Genomic DNA, 23118 nt, shown 5'->3' with positions numbered 1-23118 from the left:
CCCTCCTGGAATACTCCTTTCAATGTGTAGACCTTCCAGTCAAGCTAACACAAAGCAGGAATTAACTTCCTGACAAAGTGGTGGATGCAGGTACACATACAACATTTAAAAGACATTTGATAAGTACTAGAATAGGAAATGTTTGGAGGGATATGGGCCAGGAGCAAGGTGGTGGGATTAGTTAAGTTTGGGATTATGTTCAGCATGGGCTTGGTGAACTGAGGGCTCTGTTTCCATGCTGTGTGGCTCTATCTCTGCGCTCATCAGTTCAGAATAAAGGAAACCAGCGAAACACATTATGTACCAGATGGCATTAATGGCCTCTTGCAGTTATCTTCTCAAAGAACGCAATGGTTGTTGGTGAGTGATATCAATACATTCTCGTTAGATAAATGTCTCAACTGGGAGTCCCAGTCATGTTACTGAAACTGCATGTTTTTAAATGTCTTTAAGAATGCAGCTTTGATTTCTTGACTTAGTCTGCTTCTTCCACAGGACAGCAACCAACAAAACAAGCTCCAGGCTTAGTTAAGCCTACCTCTAGTTTTGACCTCTCTCAAAGTCTGATTTCTGGAAATAATTCTGTATTTTTCCTGAAAATGAAGGAAATTTTCAGCCAACAAGAGTCATATTGTTATGCTTTTGACTGTAAACAACCTGCATCTGAATCTTTATCAAAAGGAATTCAGACAGACCAGCAAAGCTTTTTATACAGCAAAGGGAGTTCTTGCCCTTTTAATCATCTACTGCCCACAAGCTCCACTATCCTTCAATCCTAGGTATCTGAGGTCTCTTTTCATTTAGACTACATAAATAATTCACACATAAAAAGACAGACACACCCAAAAGAACACATTCACACACATACTCATGCACAAAAGATAGAAGTACGTACACGCATGCAGAGAAACACACATGAACACACACAAATTGACACACAGAAAGGTCCAAGAATACATTCACTGACATTGACGTAAGCACACACTTCGATTATAAATGGTTGGGTACTTACAACGCCACCTTTGGGTCCTGTTTTCCCTTGGAAACCCTGGAGAAAGGATGGAAAGAAAGTCTGGGATCAGAAATGTTCACTTTTGCACTGGCTGATAGTCAGACAGACATTTCATTCAGCAGTGGGAAGGGAGCTTACTTCTCACAAGCTTGACTTGTACAATCATGGTGATGGAAGTTAGGTTTCCTTACACACTGAGAGCGCAGTATGCCCTAACAGTGAGTGCTAAGGCACAGATTCCCATTGCTTACCTTATCACCTTTAAATCCAGGAACACCCTGAGGACCTGGGATTCCAGTGGGACCCCGTTCTCCTTTAATACCCTAAAAAAAAGTGAATAAAGCATCAAATTCTGTAAAAATACCATTTATGCTTCTTACAATTAATCCTCTACTCTTTCCAAGCTGTGATCTGTGCTAATATGATGTTCTGACCCATCATTGTCACTGGTCTCCTTGACTAGTAGATTTAGAATTAGAATTTATTGTCATGTGTACTCAAGCTCAGAAGGACATGAGTACAGTGAAAAGGCATTCCCAGTGCTATATTAGATACTGAGGTACCTAAGTACAAAATCTTAGGTGCAAAGTAGAGAAATAAAAGGAACAAAGATAAAAGTTAAACATTATGGATCTTCTTAGAATAAAGTATAAAAAGAAATAAAGTCATAGCCTGCTGTGTAGGGATCAGGTGATACCCATATTCTGCTCCTTTCTGACCGGAATATCCCATAATTGTCCCATTATAGCTCAGAGAGCTACCCTAAACTTAAGGGCCTGAATGGTGTCCTACTGTGTCAATAACTCAATGACTTGTCTTCCCATCATTCCACACACTGATCATCAGCAACTTCTCACTATTCCTCACGCTGACCATCAGCACCTTCTCATCATTCCTCATGGTGACCATCAGCACGTTCCCACCATTCCTCACACTGACCATCAGCATCTTCCCATCATTCTTCACGCTGACCATCAGCACCTTCCCAACATTCCTCAAGCTGATCATCAGCACTTTCTTATCATTCCTCACACTGGCCATCAGCACCTTCCCACCATTCCTCACGCTGACCATCAGCACCTTCCCACCATTCCTCACACTGACCATCAGCACCTTCCCACCATTCCGCACAATGACCATCAGCACCTTCCCACCATTCCTCACGCTGACTGTCAGCACCTTCCCACCATTCCTCACACTGACCATCAGCACCTCCCCACCATTCCTCACGCTGCCATTGACACCTTCCCATCATTCCTCACACTGACCATCAGCATCTTCCCATCATTCTTCACGCTGACCATCAGCACCTTCCCAACATTCCTCATACTGATCATCAGCACTTTCTTATTATTCCTCACACTGGCCATCAGCACCTTCCCACCATTCCTCACACTGACCATCAGCACCTTCCTACCATTCCTCACGCTGCCATTGATACCTTCCCATCATTCCTCACACTGTCCATCAGCACTTTCCCACCATTCCTCATGCGGACCATCAGCACCTTCCCATCATTCCTCACGTGACCATCAGCACCCTCCCACCAGTGGAGGCAGAACAGCAAAGGTTCGTTAAAAGGTCCATTGGGATCACTCATCTGTAATGAGAGGCCAAATAAATTCTGTCTATATTTTCCAGATTTTAGGTGGAAGTGAAATGATCCGATTGAAACACACAATTCAGATTCAGGAGGAACCTGGCCTGGTAGACAATGAAGGTTATTTTTATTGGCTGGGGAATCTGAACTTGAAGGAAACAGTTTCCGGGTAAGGATGTTAAGACTTGGGACCGGGCTGAGGAGAAGGAGAGACACTCCCAGCATTTCAAATATTTGTAACAGTCCGGAAAGGTAATAGAAAGTCAGTCACTCTCACAGAAGACAGGTGGAGGAGAAAGTATGGAACGATCACAAGGGAACTTGGGTCTACTGGCTCAGAAATAGGATGAATCATAAATTAAAGGAATAGCTGGATTTTGAATATTGAAAACTGAGGTCCTGATCGAATTTAAGAGGTAATTTGTTTTGAGCAAGATTTTGCCATCTCAATAGGATGGTAAAACCATGTCGGGTAGGGTAAAAAAGAAGGAGGCAGGAGGCAATTCCAGGTTTCTCAGCCTTATCCCATTACATGATATCATTAAGGGTGTGGGATAAGAGGGTCACAAATGCATACACACAGCAATTCATTAATTTCAAACCTTCTACAATTCTGACAGAGTTGGGCAGCTTCTGAAAGAGAAGCAGCTCCCGAACGAGAAGCAGCTCCCAACTGCTCACTGGGTCCAATCGGTGATCAGCGTGAAGCTTGCTATAGAGTCATTCAGTCAAACTGCATGGAAACAGACCCTTCGGTCCAGCCAGCCCATGCCAACTATAATCTCAAACTAAACTAGTCCCACCTGCCTGTGCTTGGCCCATATCCTTCCAAACATTTCTTATTCGTGTACTTATCTAAATTCCTTTCAAATGCTGTAACTGTAACACATCCACTACTTTCTTTGGCTGTTCATTCCACACACGAACCACCCTCTGTGTAAGAAAACTGCCCCCATGTCTTTTTTTAAATAATTCAAACCCTCCATTCTCAGCAACAGCATAGTAAATCTCTTCTGAACCATCTCCAACTTAATAATATCCTCCCTACGACAGGGAGACCAGAACTTGACATAGCACACCAGAAGAGGCCTCACCAACTTCCTGTACAACTTCAACATAACATCTCAACTCCTACAGATAAAAGGTCTGAGCAATGAAGACATGCTAAATGCCTTCCTAGCCAACCTGTCTATATGTGATAAACACTTCAAAAAATTATGGACTGGAATTCTGGAGTCAGGAGAAACTGGCAAGTTTAAAAGGTGTTACTAACTTCAGAAGTTACATCGCAATACGTTACATTAAGTATGTTTTTAAAACAGGAATTGATGCTTTGTACAGAAAAGGTGACGATTAAATGAACCAAGATTTTGAAATCAGAATAGTGCTCACCTGCATGAGACTCCTGTTTGACTAGATACAGTACTGTTCTATATTAAATAGTGTTGAAATTTCAATTTTACTATCCCAACTGCACCCTGTGCTTTGATGTTATCACGAACAGGGAGGTCACCTGTTCAGCCTTTGAAGCAACTGAACAAATGGCCAGTTACCTGACTACTTCATGGACTTTCATGCAGTCAGCTCTGAAGGCTTTAGTGACACTGTTGTGAAATGGAATCTAATTATTTAATTGTCGTTGAGACATGAATCGCCGCAACCTCTCCACCCCTCTCACCCACTCCAACCTCTCCCCCGCAGAACGCGCAGCCCTCCGCTCCAATCCCGACATCATCATAAAACCTGTAGACAAGGGAGGCGCAGTTGTAGTATGGCGCACTGACCTCTACATCGCTGAGGCCAGGCGCCAACTCTCCAACACCTCCTCCTACCGTCCCCCGAATCATGACCCCACCCCTGAGCACCAAACCATTATCTCCCAAACCATCCACAACCTCATACCCTCAGGTGACCTCACACCCACAGCCTCTGACCTCATCGTTCCCCAACCCCACACCACCCACTTCTATCCCCTTCCCAAAATCCACAAACCTGACTGCCCTGGTCGACTCATTGTCTCTGCCTGCTCCTGTCCCACGGAACTTATCTCCACCTATCTGGGTTCCATTTCCTCCCCCTTGGTCCAGGAACTCCTGACCTACGTCCGTAACACCACCCACACTCTCCACCTCCTCCAGAACCTCCAATTCCCCGGTCCCCAACACCTCGTTTTTTACTATGGATGTAGAGTTCCTACACACCTGCATTCCCCATGCTGATGGCCTAAAAGCCCTCTGCTTCTTCCTGTCCCACAGGCCTGACCAGTCCCCCTCCAGTGACACCCTCATCTGCTTATCCAAACTCGTCCTCACCCTCAACAACTTCTCCTTTAATTCCTCCCTCTTCCAACAGACAAAGGGGGTGGCCATGGGTACCCGCATGGCACAAGCTATGCCTGCCTCTTTGTGGGGTACGTGGAACAATCCCTCTTCCAAAGCTACACTGGCCCTATCCCCCATCTCTTCCTCAATTACATTGATGACTGTTTCGGTGCTGCCTCGTGTTCCCATGAAGAGCTTCAACAGTTCATCCACTTCACTAACACCTTCCACACCAACCTTAAGTTTACCTGGACCATCTTTGACATCTCTTTCTCCTTCCTGGACCTCTCTGTCTCCATCTCTGGCATCCACCTAGAAACCGATATCCATTTTAAGCCTACTGACTCCCACATCTACCTAGAATATTGCTCCTCTCGCACACCTTCCTGTAAAAAGATCATCGCCTATTCCCAATTCCTTCGCCTCCACCGCATCTGATCCCGAGATGAAGCATTCCACTCCTGAACATCCCAGATGTCCTCTTTTTTCAAAAACCACAACTTCCCCTACACAGTGATCAGAAATGGCCTTGACCTGGTCTCCCGCATTTCCCGTAACTCATCCCTCACACCCCCTATCCGCAATAACAACCAAAACAGAATCCCCTCGTCCTCAAGTACCACCCCACCAACCTCCAAATCCAACGCATCATCCTCCGTCATTTCCGCCATCTGCAATCTGACCCCACTACCAAAGACATTTTTCCCTCCTTACCCTTATGTGCTTTCCGAAGGGACCACTCTCTCCGAGACTCCCTTGTCCGCTCCACACTCCCCTCCGGCCCCACCACCCCTGGCACTTTTCCCTGCAACCGAAGCATGTGCTACACCTGCCCCTATACCTCGCCCCTCACCCCCATCCCAGGCCCGAAGAAGACTTTTCACATCAAACAGATGTTCACCTGCACATCTGTTAATGTTATATACTGTAACCTCTGTTCCAATTGTGGCCTCCTCTATATCAGGGAAACCAAACGGAGGCTTGGGGACCGCTTTACGGTACACCTACGCTTAGTTCGTAACAAACAACTACACCTCCCAGTCACGAACCATTTCAACTGCCCCAACTCCACGGATGACATGTCCATCCTGGGCGTCCTGCAGTGCCACAACAATGCCACTCAACAGGAACAGCATCTCATATTTCACTTGGGAACCCTGCAGCCCTAGGGTATCAATGTGGACTTCACAAGCTTCAAAATCTCCCGTTCCCCCGACCACATCCTAAAACGAGCCCAGCTCGTCCCCACCTCCATAACCATTCCTCCCACCTCAAGCCCCACCCCCCTCTCTTATCCACTAACCTCATCCCGCCTGCTTGACCTGTCCATCCTCCCTGGACTGACCTATCCCTCCCTAACTCCCCACCTACATTCACCTTTGCTGGCTCTAACCGCCTCTTTGACCTGTCTGTCTCCTCTCGCCCTATCTTCTCCTTTATCCATCTCCTATCCGTCTCCCCCTGTCTCCCTATGTATTTCAGAATCCCCTTCCCCTCCCCCATTTCTGAAGAAGGGTCTCAACCTGAAATGTCAAACTTTCCTGCTCCTCTGACGCTGCCTGGCCTGCTGTGTTCATCCAGCTTCACACCATGTAATCTCTAATTATGAATACTTGGTTGAGCTGCAAAACTCACTAATGCATTTTTAAAATATCATTTCACTGGATGTGGGTATCATTGGCTAGGCCAACATTTATTGTCCAACTGTAACTGCCCTTAAGAAGCAGGTGGTAAGATGCTTTCAGGAACTACTGCTGAGTTGTCTATGTGGGGTAGACCCATAATGCTGATAGGAATGGGGCTTCAACATTTTGATCCACTGATAGAGAAGACCTGGTGACATAATCCTAAATCAGAGTGGTGTGTGGCGTGAATGAGAAACTACAAATGATGGTGCTCACATGTAGATGGTACGGTTCATAGGTTTGTAAGTTACTACCTGTGGAATCTTAGTGAATTGCTCAATGTATGTTATTGATGGTACACACTGCTGCGGCTGTGCATTGGAGATGGAGGGGAGTGAATTTTGAAGGTGAGTAATCTGGTGCCAATTGAGCGGGCTGCTTTGTGCTGGACAGTGTCAAGCTTCTTGAGTGTTGAGGCTACACTCATCCACTGAAGAGTATTTCATCAGACTCCTGACTTGTAGATGATGGACAGGCTTTGGGGAGTAAGGTAGTGAATCACACACCGCAGAATTCCCATCCCTGTTTATGTGGCAGCTCCAGTTCAGTTTTTGGTTGATATTAACTCCCTTGACAATGACAGTGGAGGATTCAGAACGTTAACACTATTGAATATCATTAGATTAGATTTTCTTTTGTGAGAGACGGTCATTGGCTGGCAGCTATGCGGCACAAAAGTTACTTGCCACTCATCAGCCCAAACCTGAATGTTGTCAGATCTTATTGCATTTGAACATGGACTACTTCAGTGTTGTGGGAGTTGCGAGTGGTGCTGAACATTGGCAATCATCGGTGAACATCCTCATTTCTGACCTAATCACAGAGGGAAGGTCATTGATGGAGCAGCTGAAGGTTATTGGGCATAGGACACCGCCCTGAGGATCTGGGCTCTTATGGTACAATGGTAGTGCCCATAACTCAGGCCAGAGGCCTGGGTTCAAGTCCCACCTACTCCAAAGATGTGTCATAACGTATCTAGACGAGATGATTAGAAGATCCACACAGAGGAACTTCTGCAGGGATGTGCCAGAGCTGAAATGATTGACAATTAACAAACTCAACCATCTTCCTGTTTTCCAGCAACTAGCAGAGAATTTTCCCCTGATTCCTATCGACTCCAGTTTTGCTAGGGCTTCTTTATTTGGCTAAATAATGTCTGGATGTTCTGTACCCTTCGAATTTAGATGTTACTCCATGTTTAGATAAAGCTGTATAAATCAGGGACTCAGCGGGCTTAACAGCTGGTTATTATTAAGTAAGCACTGTCGATGACCCTTTCCATAGGAAATCAGTTGCTTTATTATAACTTATAATGCGTTTTACAGTTTTAAGTCATAAACTAACTCATGGAGTCAATTAGCCCATGGCAAGCAACAGGTTATTAGATTACCATCATTAATGTGAAACCCGTCTGCCTTGGCATCTATCCCCTCCATTAGCATCTCAGCCCTGCTTCAGGAGGTGGCATATCAGCCCTACCACTGGGTAGTCAATGCAGGTCAGGAGACTGGATTGTGGTTTCAGGAAATTTCCCTCCTCCGGATCCCTTCCTCAAAGAGGACAACTGACCCATCGTCAGCTAGTGCTTGCTGCCAACTGGACAATCAGGATCGAATGTTGTTGCCTCATTGCCAGCAGCAGCAGTCACACTGAAGCTGCATGTGAGAGCGTAATTTGGAGAGACCATGTATAAATGGGTATCTATCGTTGACTCTGGAGGCTCCTACTTCAAAAAAACAGCAAGGAAACTGAACTTCCTGGATTCAAGAAATAATATTTTTCCTAACCATTTCCAACTGGATGAACCAGACTGAATAATTTCCAGGGAGAAATTATACATCCCTGCCTTCAGATTCCATTCGACAAACACTTCTTTCAGGTTAGCTGCTCGCTCAATGTTCTCAAGTTATTCCTCACTACCAGAAAGACAGAGAGCCATTGATTCTACATCACTGAAGAACTGGCATCCAGCCAGAGCATGCATGACGCAACAGGGCATTGGCTACAACACGTGCTCAAGCAATGAAATAATTGAATAACTTAAATTAAGCTTTGAGATAACAGAGGGAGGATTGAGCATTTTTTGAGCTCTGATTCTTTTGTCTGAAGCTCCTCAGTTGGACAAGCCAGCACATTTACCCAGAGATTACTGAAATAAATTCTGGAAACTAAGAACAAAAATAACTATTTCCTTTTCATTTGCAAGTCCAACCCCAGTTCTCCAAAGCCCCTGTTGAGTAAAATGAAAATACAACTAAAATTTGGTTGACACAATAAAACAACTTCTTTTTTAAAACAAGACTAAATCTCAAAACCAGTTAATAATGTGTTATTGTGACCAGGAATGCTGCAGATTACACAAGTACAAATTGACTCTAAATACTTACACTCTTGCCTCTGGGTCCTGGAGGACCTGTTTCACCAGGCATTCCTCTGTCACCCTGGAAAAAGAAAAACAATTTTCATGTGATTTTTAAACAGAAAAATTGCTTGAGGGGCATGAGCATCACTGTCTAGGCCAATATTTATTGTACATCCCTAGCTGCCCTTACAAAGGTGATGCCTTTTTAGCCACTGCTGTAGGCACATGTGAGACATTGCAATTACGAAGGGAATTCCAGGATTTTGACCCAGCGACAGTGAAGGAATGGCAATGTCAAGTCAATATGGTGGCTATTCACACATATCTGTTGCCCATGTCCTTCTAGATATTAGTCATTGTGAGTATGGAAGTGCTATCTAAAGGCTTTTGGCTAATTTCTGCCGTGCATCTTGTAAATGGTTCATACTGCTGCTAATGAACATCGGTGGTGGAGAGAGTAGATGTTTGTGGATGTGATGCCAATCAGGCAGGCTGCTTTGTCCTGAATAGTGACAAGCTTCTTAAATGTTGTTGGAGCTGCACGGATCCAGGGGAGTTTTCCATCACACTCCTGGCTTGTACCTTGCAGGTCAAAAACAAAGTTGCTGGAAAAGCTCAGCAGGTCTGGCAGTATCAATGAAGAAATAAACAAGAGTTAATGTTTCGGGTCCGGTGATCCTTCATCAATACCTTGCAGATGTTGGACATACTTTGGGGATTAGGGAGATGAGTTACCTGCTGCAGCATTTGCAGGAGTAACAAAATGGGGAAGAACAATCTTCAAGTAAACAGGTCATATGGCCAAGGAGAGTTCATTGTCAATTCAGAATAATTAATCAGAGCCTTCAGCATGGCAGGGAAATGCACAAAGGAACAGTGGTTGCCTTGTTGAGTGCTGATGACGAGATATTAATTGCATTTGAATCTGTATAATGCTAACATTCTGTTGACTGAATTGAGGTCTTTTTACAGGATTTTTATCAAGAAAGAGATAAAGAATTTGACCCTTGATTACTGAGTCATAAATTAGGGAAGGAAGTAAAGAAGTAATTTTGTCGGATCAAAGCCAACATCAAGGCTGTTATAAAAAATTCAGTGACAGTTCAAGACTGGAATGAACAGTTTATTTTATGAAGAGCAGGAATAGGCCATTTGGTCCATTCAGCATGCTCTATCATTCAATAGTATTTTGGCCGATTTGAATGTCGTGTCAACTCCTTAATTCCCGCTGAACTTCCAACATGTTTGACTTTTTTATCATCAAGAAATTATTTTCTTCAGCGTTAAAAATGTTCAATGATCTTGCGTCCCTCCCTTTCTTGGGAAAAGTTCTAAACACTCATAACTGAGAGAAAAAGATTCCTCATCTCAGTCTCAAATGGGAGACCCCCTCATTCTTAGATTGCGTCCCCTAGTTCTAGTCTCTCCTACAAAGTGAAATATCCTTTCAGAATCTATCCATACACCGCGATGACAGAGTGAACTGATTGGGCTTATGTGCATTGGAGAAAGAAAATGGGCCTATCTTATTGAAATAAGCAATATTCTGCAAGGCTTTGACAGGGTGGATAGCAGGATGTTGTTTCCAATTGTCAGAGACAAGAACTAGGGAATATCATTTAAGGGTAAGGGGTCTCTATTTGAAGACTATCATGTGTAGAGTTTTATTCTCTAGGACGGCTGTTAGTCTGTGGAATTCTCTTCTCTAGACATCATAGGAGAATTGGGTTATAGAATAGATTCGAGGCTGAGTTAGAAGGGTTTTGATGGACAGAGGAGTTGAGGGTTATTGGGTGTGGGGTGTGAGGGCGGATTTAAAAGTGGAGCTGAGGTCACAATCAGATCAGCCATGACCTCAGTGAATGCTGGAGCACAGTCAAAGGGCTGAATGGCCTTACCTTGCTCCTTTGATCTATCACTGCAATCTCATGTTAGCACCTATTTGGAGTTACAGCACATCTCATTGATGCACTGGGCAGTCTAGCCCATATCATTCCACAGTGCAGTGACAAGCTGTAAATAAGTCACAAGCAACAGGTCCTTCATACAATCAGTAGGACAGCTAATGGTTACTCTAGCAGAGAATCACTAACTCTTTCACATTATTCTGGAGTCTCTAGAAAATAAAATCAAATCTCTAAAGACTCTATTGCAAATTGTGTTGCTTTTGGGGAATTTTAAAAACATCTGGGATTGGGTATGAAAATGTTCCTTGGTTGACAGTCAGAAATCATCCAGTCAATTGAGTATTTTTTTCAGTTTGTCTGAGAAGGCAGAGCATGACAGAGCACCACCCACCCACTATGTCCACGAGCCCTCATCACTCACCCATTACACCCACCAACCCAACCCACTCATGAGACTCTCAACCCCACACACCCACCCGCCATACCCCCAAACCCACCCACTCACTCTCCATACCCATCAGACCTACCCACTCTCCATACTCCTCAGACCCACCCTCTCTCCATACCCCTCAGACTCATCCATCTCTCCACTGCCCTCAGCCCCACTCACCCACCAAACCCCACACCATGCATTCACCCATCCACTATCCACCCATCCTTCAACACCAACAATCCACAATATCTCTCAACCCCACATCCCTATGGTACATGGTATGGCCTGATTTCCCATCTGGTCTCTCAACCTCACCCACTCAGCTAATTCTCGGGAGATGTGTATGTGCAGTTAGGGCCACAACATCTTTACCAGATTTGATGTTGGGATCCAAACGGGGAAGGAGGTCATGTGAAAACTTCCTTTGTCACATACTTGGATCGCAGGAGTTTAAAAATTGCCCAGTAGCTGCCAGGACCAGTTAATGAAGCTGCATCAGCAAATGACTTAAGGCTGACTAATGACTCAGCTTAATCCATCTTTAGCTGCTCGTGAAGTTCCAGAAGACTGGAGGGTAGCTACTGTTGTTCCATTGTTTAAGAAAGATAGCAAAGACAAGCCAGGGAACTACAGGCCAGTGAGCCTGACAGACATTAGTGGTAGAGAGGATACTGAGGGACAGGAGCAACCAACTTTTGGATAGTCAAGGTCTGATTAGGGCTAGTCAGCCTGGATTTGTGCACAGAAAGTATAACACAGAACATAGAACAGTACAGCACAGTACAGGACCCTAAGCCTATGATGCCTACAACCTATTATCCTACCAAGATCAATTTATCCAGAATACCCTACATTTTACTATCCTCCATGTTCCTATCCAAGAGTCGCTTAAAAGTCTCTGAAGTATCTGACTCCACTACCTCTGCCAGCAGTGCATTCCACACGCCCAACACTCTGTGTAAAGAGCCTACCTCTGACATCTCCCCTATACCTTCCTCCAATCGCCTGAAAATTATGCCCCTTGTAATAGTCATTTCCACCCTGGGAAAAAGTCTCTAACTGTCCACTCTATCTATGCCTCTCATTATCTTGTACAGCTCTATCAAGTCACCCCTCATGCTTCTTCGGTCCAATGACAAAAGCCCTAGCTCCCTCAACCTTTCCTCATAAGACCTGCCCTCCAGTCCAGGCAGCATCCTGGTAAAATCATGTCTGACAAATCTTTTAGAGGTTTTCAAACAGGTAACCAAGAGGATGGATGAGGGTAGGGCAGAGGGTGTTGTCTATATGGATTTTTGTAAGGCCTTTAACAAGATCCCATATGGCAGACTAGTCATGAAGGTTAGATCAAATGGGATCCAGGGAGATCTAGCTAATTGGATTCAAAATTGGCTTGATGGTAGGAAACAGAGGGTGATGGTTGAAGGTTGTTTCTCGGACTGGAGGCCTGTGACTATTGGTGTGCCACAACGGTCGGTGCTGAGACCTTTGTTATTTACATAAATGAACTGGATGTGAGTGTACAAGGCTTGATTAGTAAGACTGTGGATGATATAAAATTAGGCGGTATCGTTGATAGTGAAGAAGGTTATCAAAATTACAAAAGGATCTTGATCAAATGGGGAAATGGGCTGAGGATTAGCAAATGCAATTTAAGATAAGTGTGAGGTGTTGCACTTTGGAAAGTCAAACCAAGGTAGGACTTACATAGTAAATGGTAAGGTCCTGAGGAGTGTTGAGGAGCAGAGGGACCTAGGAGTTCAAGTATGTAATTCATTAAAATTGACGTCGTGGATAGACAGGGTGGTGAAGAAGTCACTTATCATGTTGGCCTGCATCAGTTGAGGCACTGAGTACAGAAGTTGGGACGTGACGTTACAGTTGTATAAGTCATTGGTGTGGTTGGACTTGGAGTATTGTGTACAGTTTTGCTCACCCTGTTATAGGAAAAACATAGTTAAAGTGTACAAAGAAGAGGATGTTACCAGGACTAGTAGGCCTGAGTTACGGGGAGAGGTTGGACAGGATTGGATTTTATTTCTTGGAACGTGGGAGAATGAGGGGTGACTTTATTAACGGTATAAAATCGTGAGGGCCACAGATAAGATGAATGTCTATAGACTTTTCCCCAGGGTTGGGGAATTGAAAACTAGAGGGCCTGGGTTTAAGGTAAGAGGGGATAGATTTAAGAAGGACCTGAGAGGCAACTTCTTCACACAGAGAGTGGTGCACATATGGAATGAGCTGTCAGAAAAAGCGGTTGAGGCAGGTATAATAAAACATTTAAAAAATATATTTAAATTGGTACATGGATGGGTAGGGTTTAGAGGCATATGGACCAAATGTAAGCAATCGGGACTAGCTGAGAAGGCACCATGGTCAACATGGACCAGTTTGGGCCGAACAGCCTGTTTCCATTCTATATTACTCTATGACTCAGTGTTAGCTAATGACTTAATGCTAACTAATGATTCAGTGGCAGCTAATGACTCAGCACCAACTAATGAGTTAATGCTGACTAATGACACAGCACCAGCCAGTGACTCAGCGCCAGCTAATGACTCAGCGCCAGCTAATGTGTGTTCTTTGTGAATTTGCACATGACTCACCTTTAGACCCATGGGTCCTGGTGGGCCAATCTCACCTTCGGGTCCTGGCTCACCCTGTCAACACCAAAACATATGGTTAATGCATGTATCTATTTTGGCGTTTTACAGGATTTTGATGTTGGGAGGAAAACAATAATAAGATCAAGTAAATTGATATTTTTTCCTTACCATTTGACCTGGAGGACCAGTAAGACCAGTCATTCCTTGAGGCCCTCTTTCACCCTGTGGAAAGACAGCGCCAGTTAGTGAACTCTGACAAACAGCCCTAAACAGGGGTTTGAAGACAACAATAACCTATGGTTATAAGGCACATTTACCAGAGGGGAATATCTCCAGGAAGCTTACAACAGCATTGTTAAATCCAATTTAATGATTAGCCACATAAGGGTGTTTTAGATCAAAGTGCTACACATTTGCTTGAAGAGGAAGTTTTTAGGGAAGTTTTCATCGGAAAGGAGCTGCAGGGCTCAATTGAATATATGATCACTAATGGTGGGCTGAAGCTGATATAACAGGGTAAGCAACAACTTGCCTTGGGGTTACTTCACAAATGTCCTGATCTGTGATTGGTTAGCACTCAACCAACTTGTCCAAGTGGTAAAGATTCAGCCTGGAGGAGGAAGTCACAATGGCTTCTGTACTGATGTGATTTGTACTCTAGTGTCTAGGTGAAGTAATTACCATCAACATTCATGACTGTACACTGCAGGACAGCAAAGCTCCAACCTGATCCAGTGATGGTGGGATCTGTCTGTTCTGTGTCAGTTTCATCATTTGGCTGGAAGCTGGATCATGCACTGGCACCGAGTGTTTTTGAAAATGAAGTGTACTGCCTAGCAACAAATCTTGGATTGGTTTAAATACAGCTTATCACAGGCCTGAGGAGTGGTTGGGACAGAGACCACCAAAAAGCCTGGAATTCACCATCCACATTAGTGGCTGAGGGGAAAGCACTCAACTTATTTAAAATGAACCTGAAGTGCTGTAAACTGCAAGACTACACACCAGTTACTGTAAACTACTATTAGAATAGGCCGCTCTTTTTTTGTTTGGTCAGCACAGGCATGACAGTCTTTCTGAGCTGTAATCTTTCTATGGTTTTGTGGACTGTGTACCACTGTGTGGTCTTATCTGTCGAGTGTCATGCAGGACTTAGCCAGGGATGGTCATTGGCATGTGAAAGATTGGGTACTGGCAGAAAACACAGAACTGTGTATGTGGCAGACTGCATGGATTGAAATGTCTGTGTCTCCACTTTGGGGACTCTATGTCTGTTTTTGTTACAGTACTTTCAGTACTGTAGGGTCTGGGCAAATAATGTGTTGGTGTTCTCTGTAAACTGCAGGCAAGGCCCAGTCTGCTCATTTCCAGGTTAAACAACAATTCTGAAATTCATCTTAGGGAGTAACTTGATTAGTTAACTCGAAACTAGTAATAAAAAGCAATGGTGGAAGCCAATTCGACACAAAACATTCCCCTGAGAAGCTCAAGCAGAAAATTGAGGCAGGTCTGGAAATAACCAGAAGTTCTAATGAACCTAACGACAAAACTGAAAAATAAAGACAAACATAACAAAAGACGTGCGATAAAATTAAGAGCCAGATTTTTCTGAAGTGTGGTGAAGTCACTGTTTAGAGGAATTATTACCTTAGAACCAGCAGCTCCCTTCTGACCAGGTTGTCCAGGTAAACCCTATCAAAGGGAAAGTAATCTGTTAGTTTACTGCATTAGTTTAGAGCAAAATAAACTGAGGGTTATTCAATAAAAAATTACACCATTTAATCACACTGGCATACACTTCCTGAAGTTGCTGATTAGCAAAGGGATACAATTCCTGAAAGTACTGAAATTGACAGAACATAAAACAGTAGAGCACAGGAACGTGCTCTTTGGCTCATGCTGTGCTGAACATGACGCCTAATGAAACTAGTCCCTTTTGACTGCCCTTAGTCCATATTGGCTCCTTGCATGTTTATGTGATTATCTAAATGTCCCTCAAGTGCCATTATTGTATCTACCTCAACTACCACTACTGGCAGTGCATTCCAGACTCCTACCACTCTGTGTAAAAAAACTTGACACTCATGTTAACAAAGTGTAGAGCCGGATGAACACAGCAGGCCAAGCAATGTCTGTGCTCTGAAGATGCTGCTTGGCCTGCTGTGTTCATCCAACTCCACACTTTGTTATCTTGGATTCTCCAGCATCTGCAGTTCCCATTATCTCTGATCTTGACCCTCTTGTCTCCTTTTAACTCTCCTCCCTCCCACCTTAAATGCATGCCCCCTAGTATTAGACATTTCAACTCTGAGGAAAAGATTCTGACTGTCAACACTACCTATGCATCTCATTATTTTACAGACTTCTATCAAGTCTCCTCTCACCATGCACCGCTCAACAGAAAACAATCTGAGATAGTAAGAACTGCAGATGCTGGAGAATCTGAGATAACAAGGTGTAGCGCTGGACGAACACAGCAGGCCAGGCAGCTTTAGAGGAGAAGGGTTGGGCCTAGACCTTTCTTCAGAAATGGGGGAGGGGAAGGGAGTTCTGAATTAAATAAGGAGAGAGGGGGAGGCAAATAGAAGATGGATAGAGGAGAAGATAGGTGGAGAAGTGACAGGCATATCAAAGAGACGAGGGTGATGCCAGTAAAGGTGAGTAGGTGGGAATATAGGGCGGAGATAGATCAGTCCAGGGTGGACAGACAGATCAAGGGGACTGGATGAAGCCAGTGGGTAGGAGATGGGGTGGAGCTTGAGGTGGGAGGAGGGCTAGGTGGGTGGAAGGACAGGTCAGGGAGGCCGGGACAAGCTGGGCTGGTTTTGGAATGTGGTAGGGGGAGGGGAGATTTTGAAGCTTGTGAAGTCAACATTGATATCATTGGGATGCAGGGCTCCCAAGAAGGATATGACGTGCTGTTCCTGCAGCCTTTGGGTGGCATCGTTGTGGCACTGCAGGAGGCCCAGGATGGACATGTCATCTAAGGAATGGGAGGGGGAGTTGAAATGATTCGCGACTGGGAGGTGCAGTTGTTTATTGCGAACCGAGCTGCAGGTTAGTAAGACATTACCTGTCCTGCACAAATCCATGCTGACAGCCCCTGATTAAGCCATATTTTTCCAAATATGCATAAACACTATCCCTAAGAATTCTCTCCATAGGCTTCCCAACAACCGATGTTAGACTCACTGGTTTATAGTTTCCTGGATTATCCCTATTTCTCCTCCTGAATAGAAGAACAACATTAACTACTTACTGGTCCTTTGGGACCTCTCCTGTGGCACAGGGATACAAAGATCTTGGTCAAGGCCGCAGCAATCGCCTCTCTTGCCTCTCTCCGTAACCTGGGCTGGATATGATCAGGCCCTGGGGAGTTATCCACCTTAATGCTCTTCAAGAGATCCAACACCATGTCTTTCTTGATCTCAAAATGCCTGAGCATATCAGCATGTTCCATACAAATCTCACTATCCTCTATATCCTTCTTCTGGGTAAATACTGATGCAAAGTACTCATTTAGGATCTCACCCACATTCTCTGCCTCCAAGCACAGGCTCCTTCCTTTATCCTTGAGTGGTTCTACCTTCTTCCTACTTGACCTCTTGTTTTTAATGTATCTATAGAATGCCCTCGGATTCTCTCTAACCATACTTGCCAAGTTTGTTTCATAACCCCTCTTGCTCGCCTAATTCCCTGCATGAGTACTTTCCTGCTTTCCTTATATTGCTCACAGGCCCTGTCCGATTTTAGCTTCCTAAAGTTTACATATTCATCCTCAGAGTTAATACAGTATGGAGCTAGAGGAACTCAGCAGGCCAGGCAGCATCAGAGGAGCTTCTTCAGAAGAGTCCCGACCCGAAACGTCAACGTTCCTTCTCCTCTGATGCTTCCTGACCTGCTGGGTTCCTCCAGCTCCACACTGTGTTACCTCTGACTCTAGCATCAGCTGTTCTTACTATCTTTGACATATTCTTCTTACTCCATTTTGACTAAATTCACAACCTCCCTCATTATCTAAGAATCCCTTACCTTGTCCTTCCTCCTGTCCTCAGTTAGGGGCAGTTCGAGAAGTGCTCATTCTCACTGTGAAACAAATGCTGAAAGTGCTGCCTCTCACTGTGCTACAGTTCCTCAATTCGCTGACACTTACTGGAATAAATTTCTGGAATGTGCTGACTCTCACAAGGATACAATTCCTGAACATGCCCTGATACTTCTGACTCTTGAAGGGATACACTTCCTGAATGTGCTGACTCTCTAAGGTACAGTTCCTGATGGTGTTGACTCTGACGGAGAGATAGTTACTAATGGTGTTGACTCTGATGGGGAGACAGTTCCTGATCACTTGAGCTATCACATGGATACAGTTCCTGAAGGTGCTGGCTCTCAGTGGGATACAGTTCCTGAGGGGGCTGATTCTCACTGGGGGACAGTCCCTGAGGGGGCTGACTCTAACTGGGGGACAGTCCCTCCGGGGGCTGACTTTCACTGGGGGACAATCTCTGAAGGGAGCTGGCTCTCACTGGGGGACAGTCTCTGAAGGGGGCTGACTCTCACTGGGGGGCAGTTTCTGAAGGGGGCTGACTCTCACTGGGGGGCAGTTTCTGAAGGGGGCTGACTCTCACTGGGGGACAGTCTCTGAAGGGGGCTGGCTCTCACTGCGATACAGGTGCTGACTCTCACTGGGATACAGTCCCTGAGGAGAATGGCTCTCACTGGGGACAGGTCCTGAAGGTCTGGCAGCATCTGTGAAGAAAAATCAGAGTTAACATTTCTCTGAATTTTCATTACAGATGCTGCCAGAGCTGCTGAGCTATTCCAAGAACTTCTGTCTTTGTTCCTGATTTACAGAATCCAAAGTTATTTTGGTTTTCACTTCCTGAAGGTGCTGGCTATGACTTGGATACACTTCCTGAAGTTGCTGACTATTATTTACTGATTTCCCTTCTTAAAACTAAGTTGCGAACCTGTTGAGTTTTAATAATGTTCCAACAGCTTCACTCTCACTGTTACTTATACTGTTTTACTGACAGACTTCTAAAATTGAATACAAGTTCTGAGGTACTCACAGTTTGATTTGAACTCACATATGGCATATATCTTTGTACACATGTAGTAGATATATATATACTTGTATATTAGTATTCACATGCATTTTATACATTTCCTTGTGAAAACTGGCATTGTCAAAGGATCATTTGCTCTATCTCAAGAGAGAGATGGCTGGTGGTGAGTTCATCCTGACTGTTACCATGGCTCAGGTGAGGTACAGGACTGAAAAGGCCAAAGCCTGTCTGGGCATTCAACCTGTTGTATTGGTACTTCTCTCCACTGTGAACCAGCCATTCAACTGACTGAGCCATACCAAACGTACACTCAGACACTTCACAGTTACTATCACTGACAAGCTCAATAGACATTGTCAGTGGTTTTCCCCATTCTCCAGCTGAGAAATATTGAAACCTGTTTTAGGGTGTGGCGAAAACCCTCTCTACTCCATCACATATTCCCATTAATCTACACAAACCAAGAAGGTGAGTTGTTTAGGATGGCACTTGACAGCAATCGTAAGTGTACTGGACATCTGTGACCTACGACAAATTTTCCCTTTCCTTCTTAATACTCTTTATTTTTATCTTTTCCTCATCTCAACTCTATAAATACCTGATCTCCAGTTCTCACAAAATTCACAAAATCCACTTTATGAAAAGCTGCACCTTTGACAACTGGTGAACCCTTCTCCTCCTGAGGAATCTGCACATTTGCATCTGATTAATAAATATTTGATGATACTTACAGCTCCTCCCTGGGGACCAGCGGGTCCTGGAATTCCAGATTGTCCTGCACCTCCCTACAGGGAAACAGACAGGGAGAAAAGTTTCCTGATTATTTTATAAACACACATTGTCTACTATAAATCACAACATGCCACTCCAATGCACACCTATTCATGGGGTATGTGAAGATGAGGGGAAGAAGAATGCTGTATTGTTATTGCATTGTCCCATTCATAATAAAAGTTGCAGCTACTGTTTGGAGGGTTATAGGCTTCAAGCAGCTTTGTGTCTGTTATTGTCACTTTCTGTTGGGAGCACGAACACAACGATTGGGCTGGAATGTGGACTTAAAATTAGCTGCGATCTTCTCAAATGGTGGAGCTAAAGGGGTCATGCGGTCTCTTTCTGCTTCTATTGTTTATTTTCTGAGGATAGTGTGTGACATCTTGCAATTTCATATTGATCAAGGGAGTGAATCATTCCATTTCACATGTACATGCAGCAACTAACAGAGTTAAACACACACTATCAGTCAGAAGTCAACCTCTGCAATTGCAAAGACGAAGCACATAATCTAGGCTAACATCTCAGATTTAAGTACAGCCCTGACTAAAGAGCTGTTCTTCAGATAATGCATTGAAGTCAGACCAGCAGAAGATACTAAAACATGCTGGGAACAAAGATTTGTTCCTGCTGCGATGGCTAAAATTCATCCCCAACTAACACCAGCATGGAGTGTCATCAAACCACTATCATATTGGCTGCCTTCATTGCAACAGTGACTGTACTTTGGAAGTATTTTATTGGCCGTAAAGCACTTTAGGATGTCCTGAGGATGTGAAAAGTATTTTGGAAATACAAGTTTTTTTTTCTTTCTTTACCTACCATGTGTGCCAGTTTACTGGAGGTAATGGCAAAATCTGATCATTTATCCTGGACGGATAACTGAAGTAGGGACTTGACAGTCACTAAAGCTAACACCGTCCCTCATATAAAACCTCCCACCTCAACTTCTGGGGAGATCCAAACTGTTTGTTGGAGGAACCAGCAGTGAGGTTATGGATTAAGTCTCAAATTCATGGGCAAGCTTCACCTGGAGTTGTTTTTTTTTGAATGAGAAGTAAAGTTGGCATATGTGATCTGCAGATAATTTAACTAGGCATCCAGAGAGATGCTGTAACTGGACTTAAAGTTCAGTGAGGAATACAATGCTGCTCATTAGGCATCTCCCCCCAAAAAAACACATCTTTTCACCATTAAATACCTTCATACCAGGAACCCCAGGAGTGCCGTCCTTGCCATCGATGCCCGGTAATCCCTGTAATAAACCACACAGGACAGAGTAACCAGAGAGAATCAAGTGCATGGAGAATTAATACATTTGTGCAAGTTTTTACAACAGGAACATTCAGCACATCACTTCTTATTTTCCAGTGAGGAACAGATGCTACAGTCTTCTAGGGTCTTTTCTTAAACTGTTCATTTGTGGGATGTGGATGCCACTGGCCAGCCAGCATTTACCTTGGTTACCTTGAGAAGGTGGTGGTGAGCGTCCTTCTTGAACGGCTGCAGTCTACCTGCTGTGATCAGGGAGGGAATTCTCTCACCCTTTTAACATATTGTGTTCAGCCTAAGAACCAATCCTTAGGGAGGGATTATTGGACCAGGAGGGAATGGAGCATGAAGTCACCAAAATGATCCCAGGGCTAAAGGGTTAAATCATGAGGACAGGTTGAAAAAAAGTTAAACAGTTTTGTTTCTCTCTCCTCCAATCTAAAACTTTGAGTCTCGTGTAAATGACAATTATAGCTATTGGCCTGTGAAATACTTGGCACAGCTGGTTTCATTTGCCACAAGAATGTTAATAGTAATAATAGTAATAAATACCCATTCAATACATGATAGACATTTTAACTTGCTTAAAAAAAATTTTGAAAAAAGTAACACTTTTTAACTGTGTAGCTTAAAGATGACAGTGTTTACAAAAAAATGTCTTGTTGAAACAATTAAATAACTGAAGATCCTGCTCTTAATCACACACAATGTTCTGTTCCTCCACAATGGCGATGAAATTGTTCCTTTCTCTGAAGTGAAAGTCAAGTAGATTTTCATCCTCAACCCCCATTCTCTTCTTTATTTTCAAAACATAAAATGCATTCCTTTATGTATACATAAAGAGTGAACTTATCGTGTTTTAATTCATTCACGAGACATGGGCACCCCTGGCCAGACCATCCTTTATTGCCTAGAACATAACCCCAATGCTGTGGGTCTGGAGTCATGTGTTGGCCAGACTAGGTGAGGGCAGCAGATTTACTTCCCTACAGTATATTAGTGACTTGGATGGGTTTTATGACAATTGACAGTGGTTACATGGTCATTATTAAGCCAGATCTTTGAATTATTTAGCAAGATAAAAAGCGCTAATGGCAAGCCCTAGGGTCATTTTCCCTCGGAGCATCAGTGGCTGAGGGGTGACCTTTTAGAGGTTTCTAAAATCATGAGGGGCATGAAAAGGGTAAATAAACAAGGTCTTTGCCCCAGGGTGGGCAAGTCCACAACTAAAGGGCATAGGTGAGGCAATGGCCCAATGGTATTACCTCTAGACTGTTAATCCAGAGACCCAGATAAAGTCTTGGGGATCCAGTTCAAATCCTGCCACAGCAAATTATGGAATTTGAATTAATTAAAATATCTGTAATTAAGAATCTAATGATGACCGTGAATCCATTGTTGATTCTTGGAAAAGCCCATCTGGCCCACTAATGTCTTTTAGGGAAGGAAGCTGCCATCCTCACCTGGTCTGGCCTATGTGTGACTCCAGACCCACAGCAATGTGGTTGATACCTAACTGCCCTCTAGGCAAGTAGGGATGAGCAATAAATGCTGCCTGGCCAGAAACACCCACATGCATGAATGAATAAAGAAAGTAAAAAAAAAGTTTAACGTGAGAGGGGAAAGATTTAAAAGGGACGAGGGTGCAGCTCTTTCACACAGAGGGTGGTGCGTGTATGGAATGAGCTGCCAAAGGAAGTGGTGAAGGTGGGTACAATCACAACATTTAAAAAGCATCTCGATGGGTACATGAACAGGATTTAGGCCATATGCTAACAAATGGGACTAGATTTATACAGGATATCTGGTTGGCATGGATGAGTTGGACTGAAGAGTCTGTTTCCATGCCCTACAACTCGATGACCCTATGATTTGATGGGGTGCACAGATAGAAAGAAGCTACTGTCTCAGGTAGAGAAGTCAAAAACAAGGGGCACAATTTTCAAAATCCAAAAGTTCAGGGTGATGTTTAGAAGCATACCATCAAGGTCAGAAACTCTCTCCATAAAAAGCTAGTGAAAATTTCAAAATTCAGACTGATGAATTTTTGTGAGCATGGATTTTATGGCAGCAA

At 43.9% G+C, this 23118-nt stretch overlaps 1 protein-coding gene across 2 annotated transcripts in view; it reads right to left on the bottom strand.

Moving 5' to 3' along the window:
- The window catches only part of col9a2 (procollagen, type IX, alpha 2), a 188009-nt gene that overhangs the window by 51410 nt on the left and 113481 nt on the right, over positions 1 to 23118 (bottom strand). For both annotated transcript variants that reach the window (XM_048558361.2, XM_048558363.2), the window contains exons 18-25: positions 20974 to 21027; positions 19730 to 19783; positions 15577 to 15621; positions 14098 to 14151; positions 13930 to 13983; positions 9006 to 9059; positions 1264 to 1335; positions 1013 to 1048 (exon numbers count right to left, since the gene is read on the bottom strand). In XM_048558361.2, coding sequence (XP_048414318.1) covers positions 1013 to 1048; positions 1264 to 1335; positions 9006 to 9059; positions 13930 to 13983; positions 14098 to 14151; positions 15577 to 15621; positions 19730 to 19783; positions 20974 to 21027 — 423 coding nt within the window. The remainder of the gene's footprint in view (positions 1 to 1012; positions 1049 to 1263; positions 1336 to 9005; positions 9060 to 13929; positions 13984 to 14097; positions 14152 to 15576; positions 15622 to 19729; positions 19784 to 20973; positions 21028 to 23118) is intronic.

The sequence above is a fragment of the Stegostoma tigrinum genome, chromosome 24 (genome assembly GCF_030684315.1).
Source record: "Stegostoma tigrinum isolate sSteTig4 chromosome 24, sSteTig4.hap1, whole genome shotgun sequence".
Classification (NCBI taxonomy): domain Eukaryota; kingdom Metazoa; phylum Chordata; class Chondrichthyes; order Orectolobiformes; family Stegostomatidae; genus Stegostoma; species Stegostoma tigrinum.
Note: the sequence above shows the minus strand (reverse complement) of the source record. Positions and strands in the feature narration are given on the sequence as shown.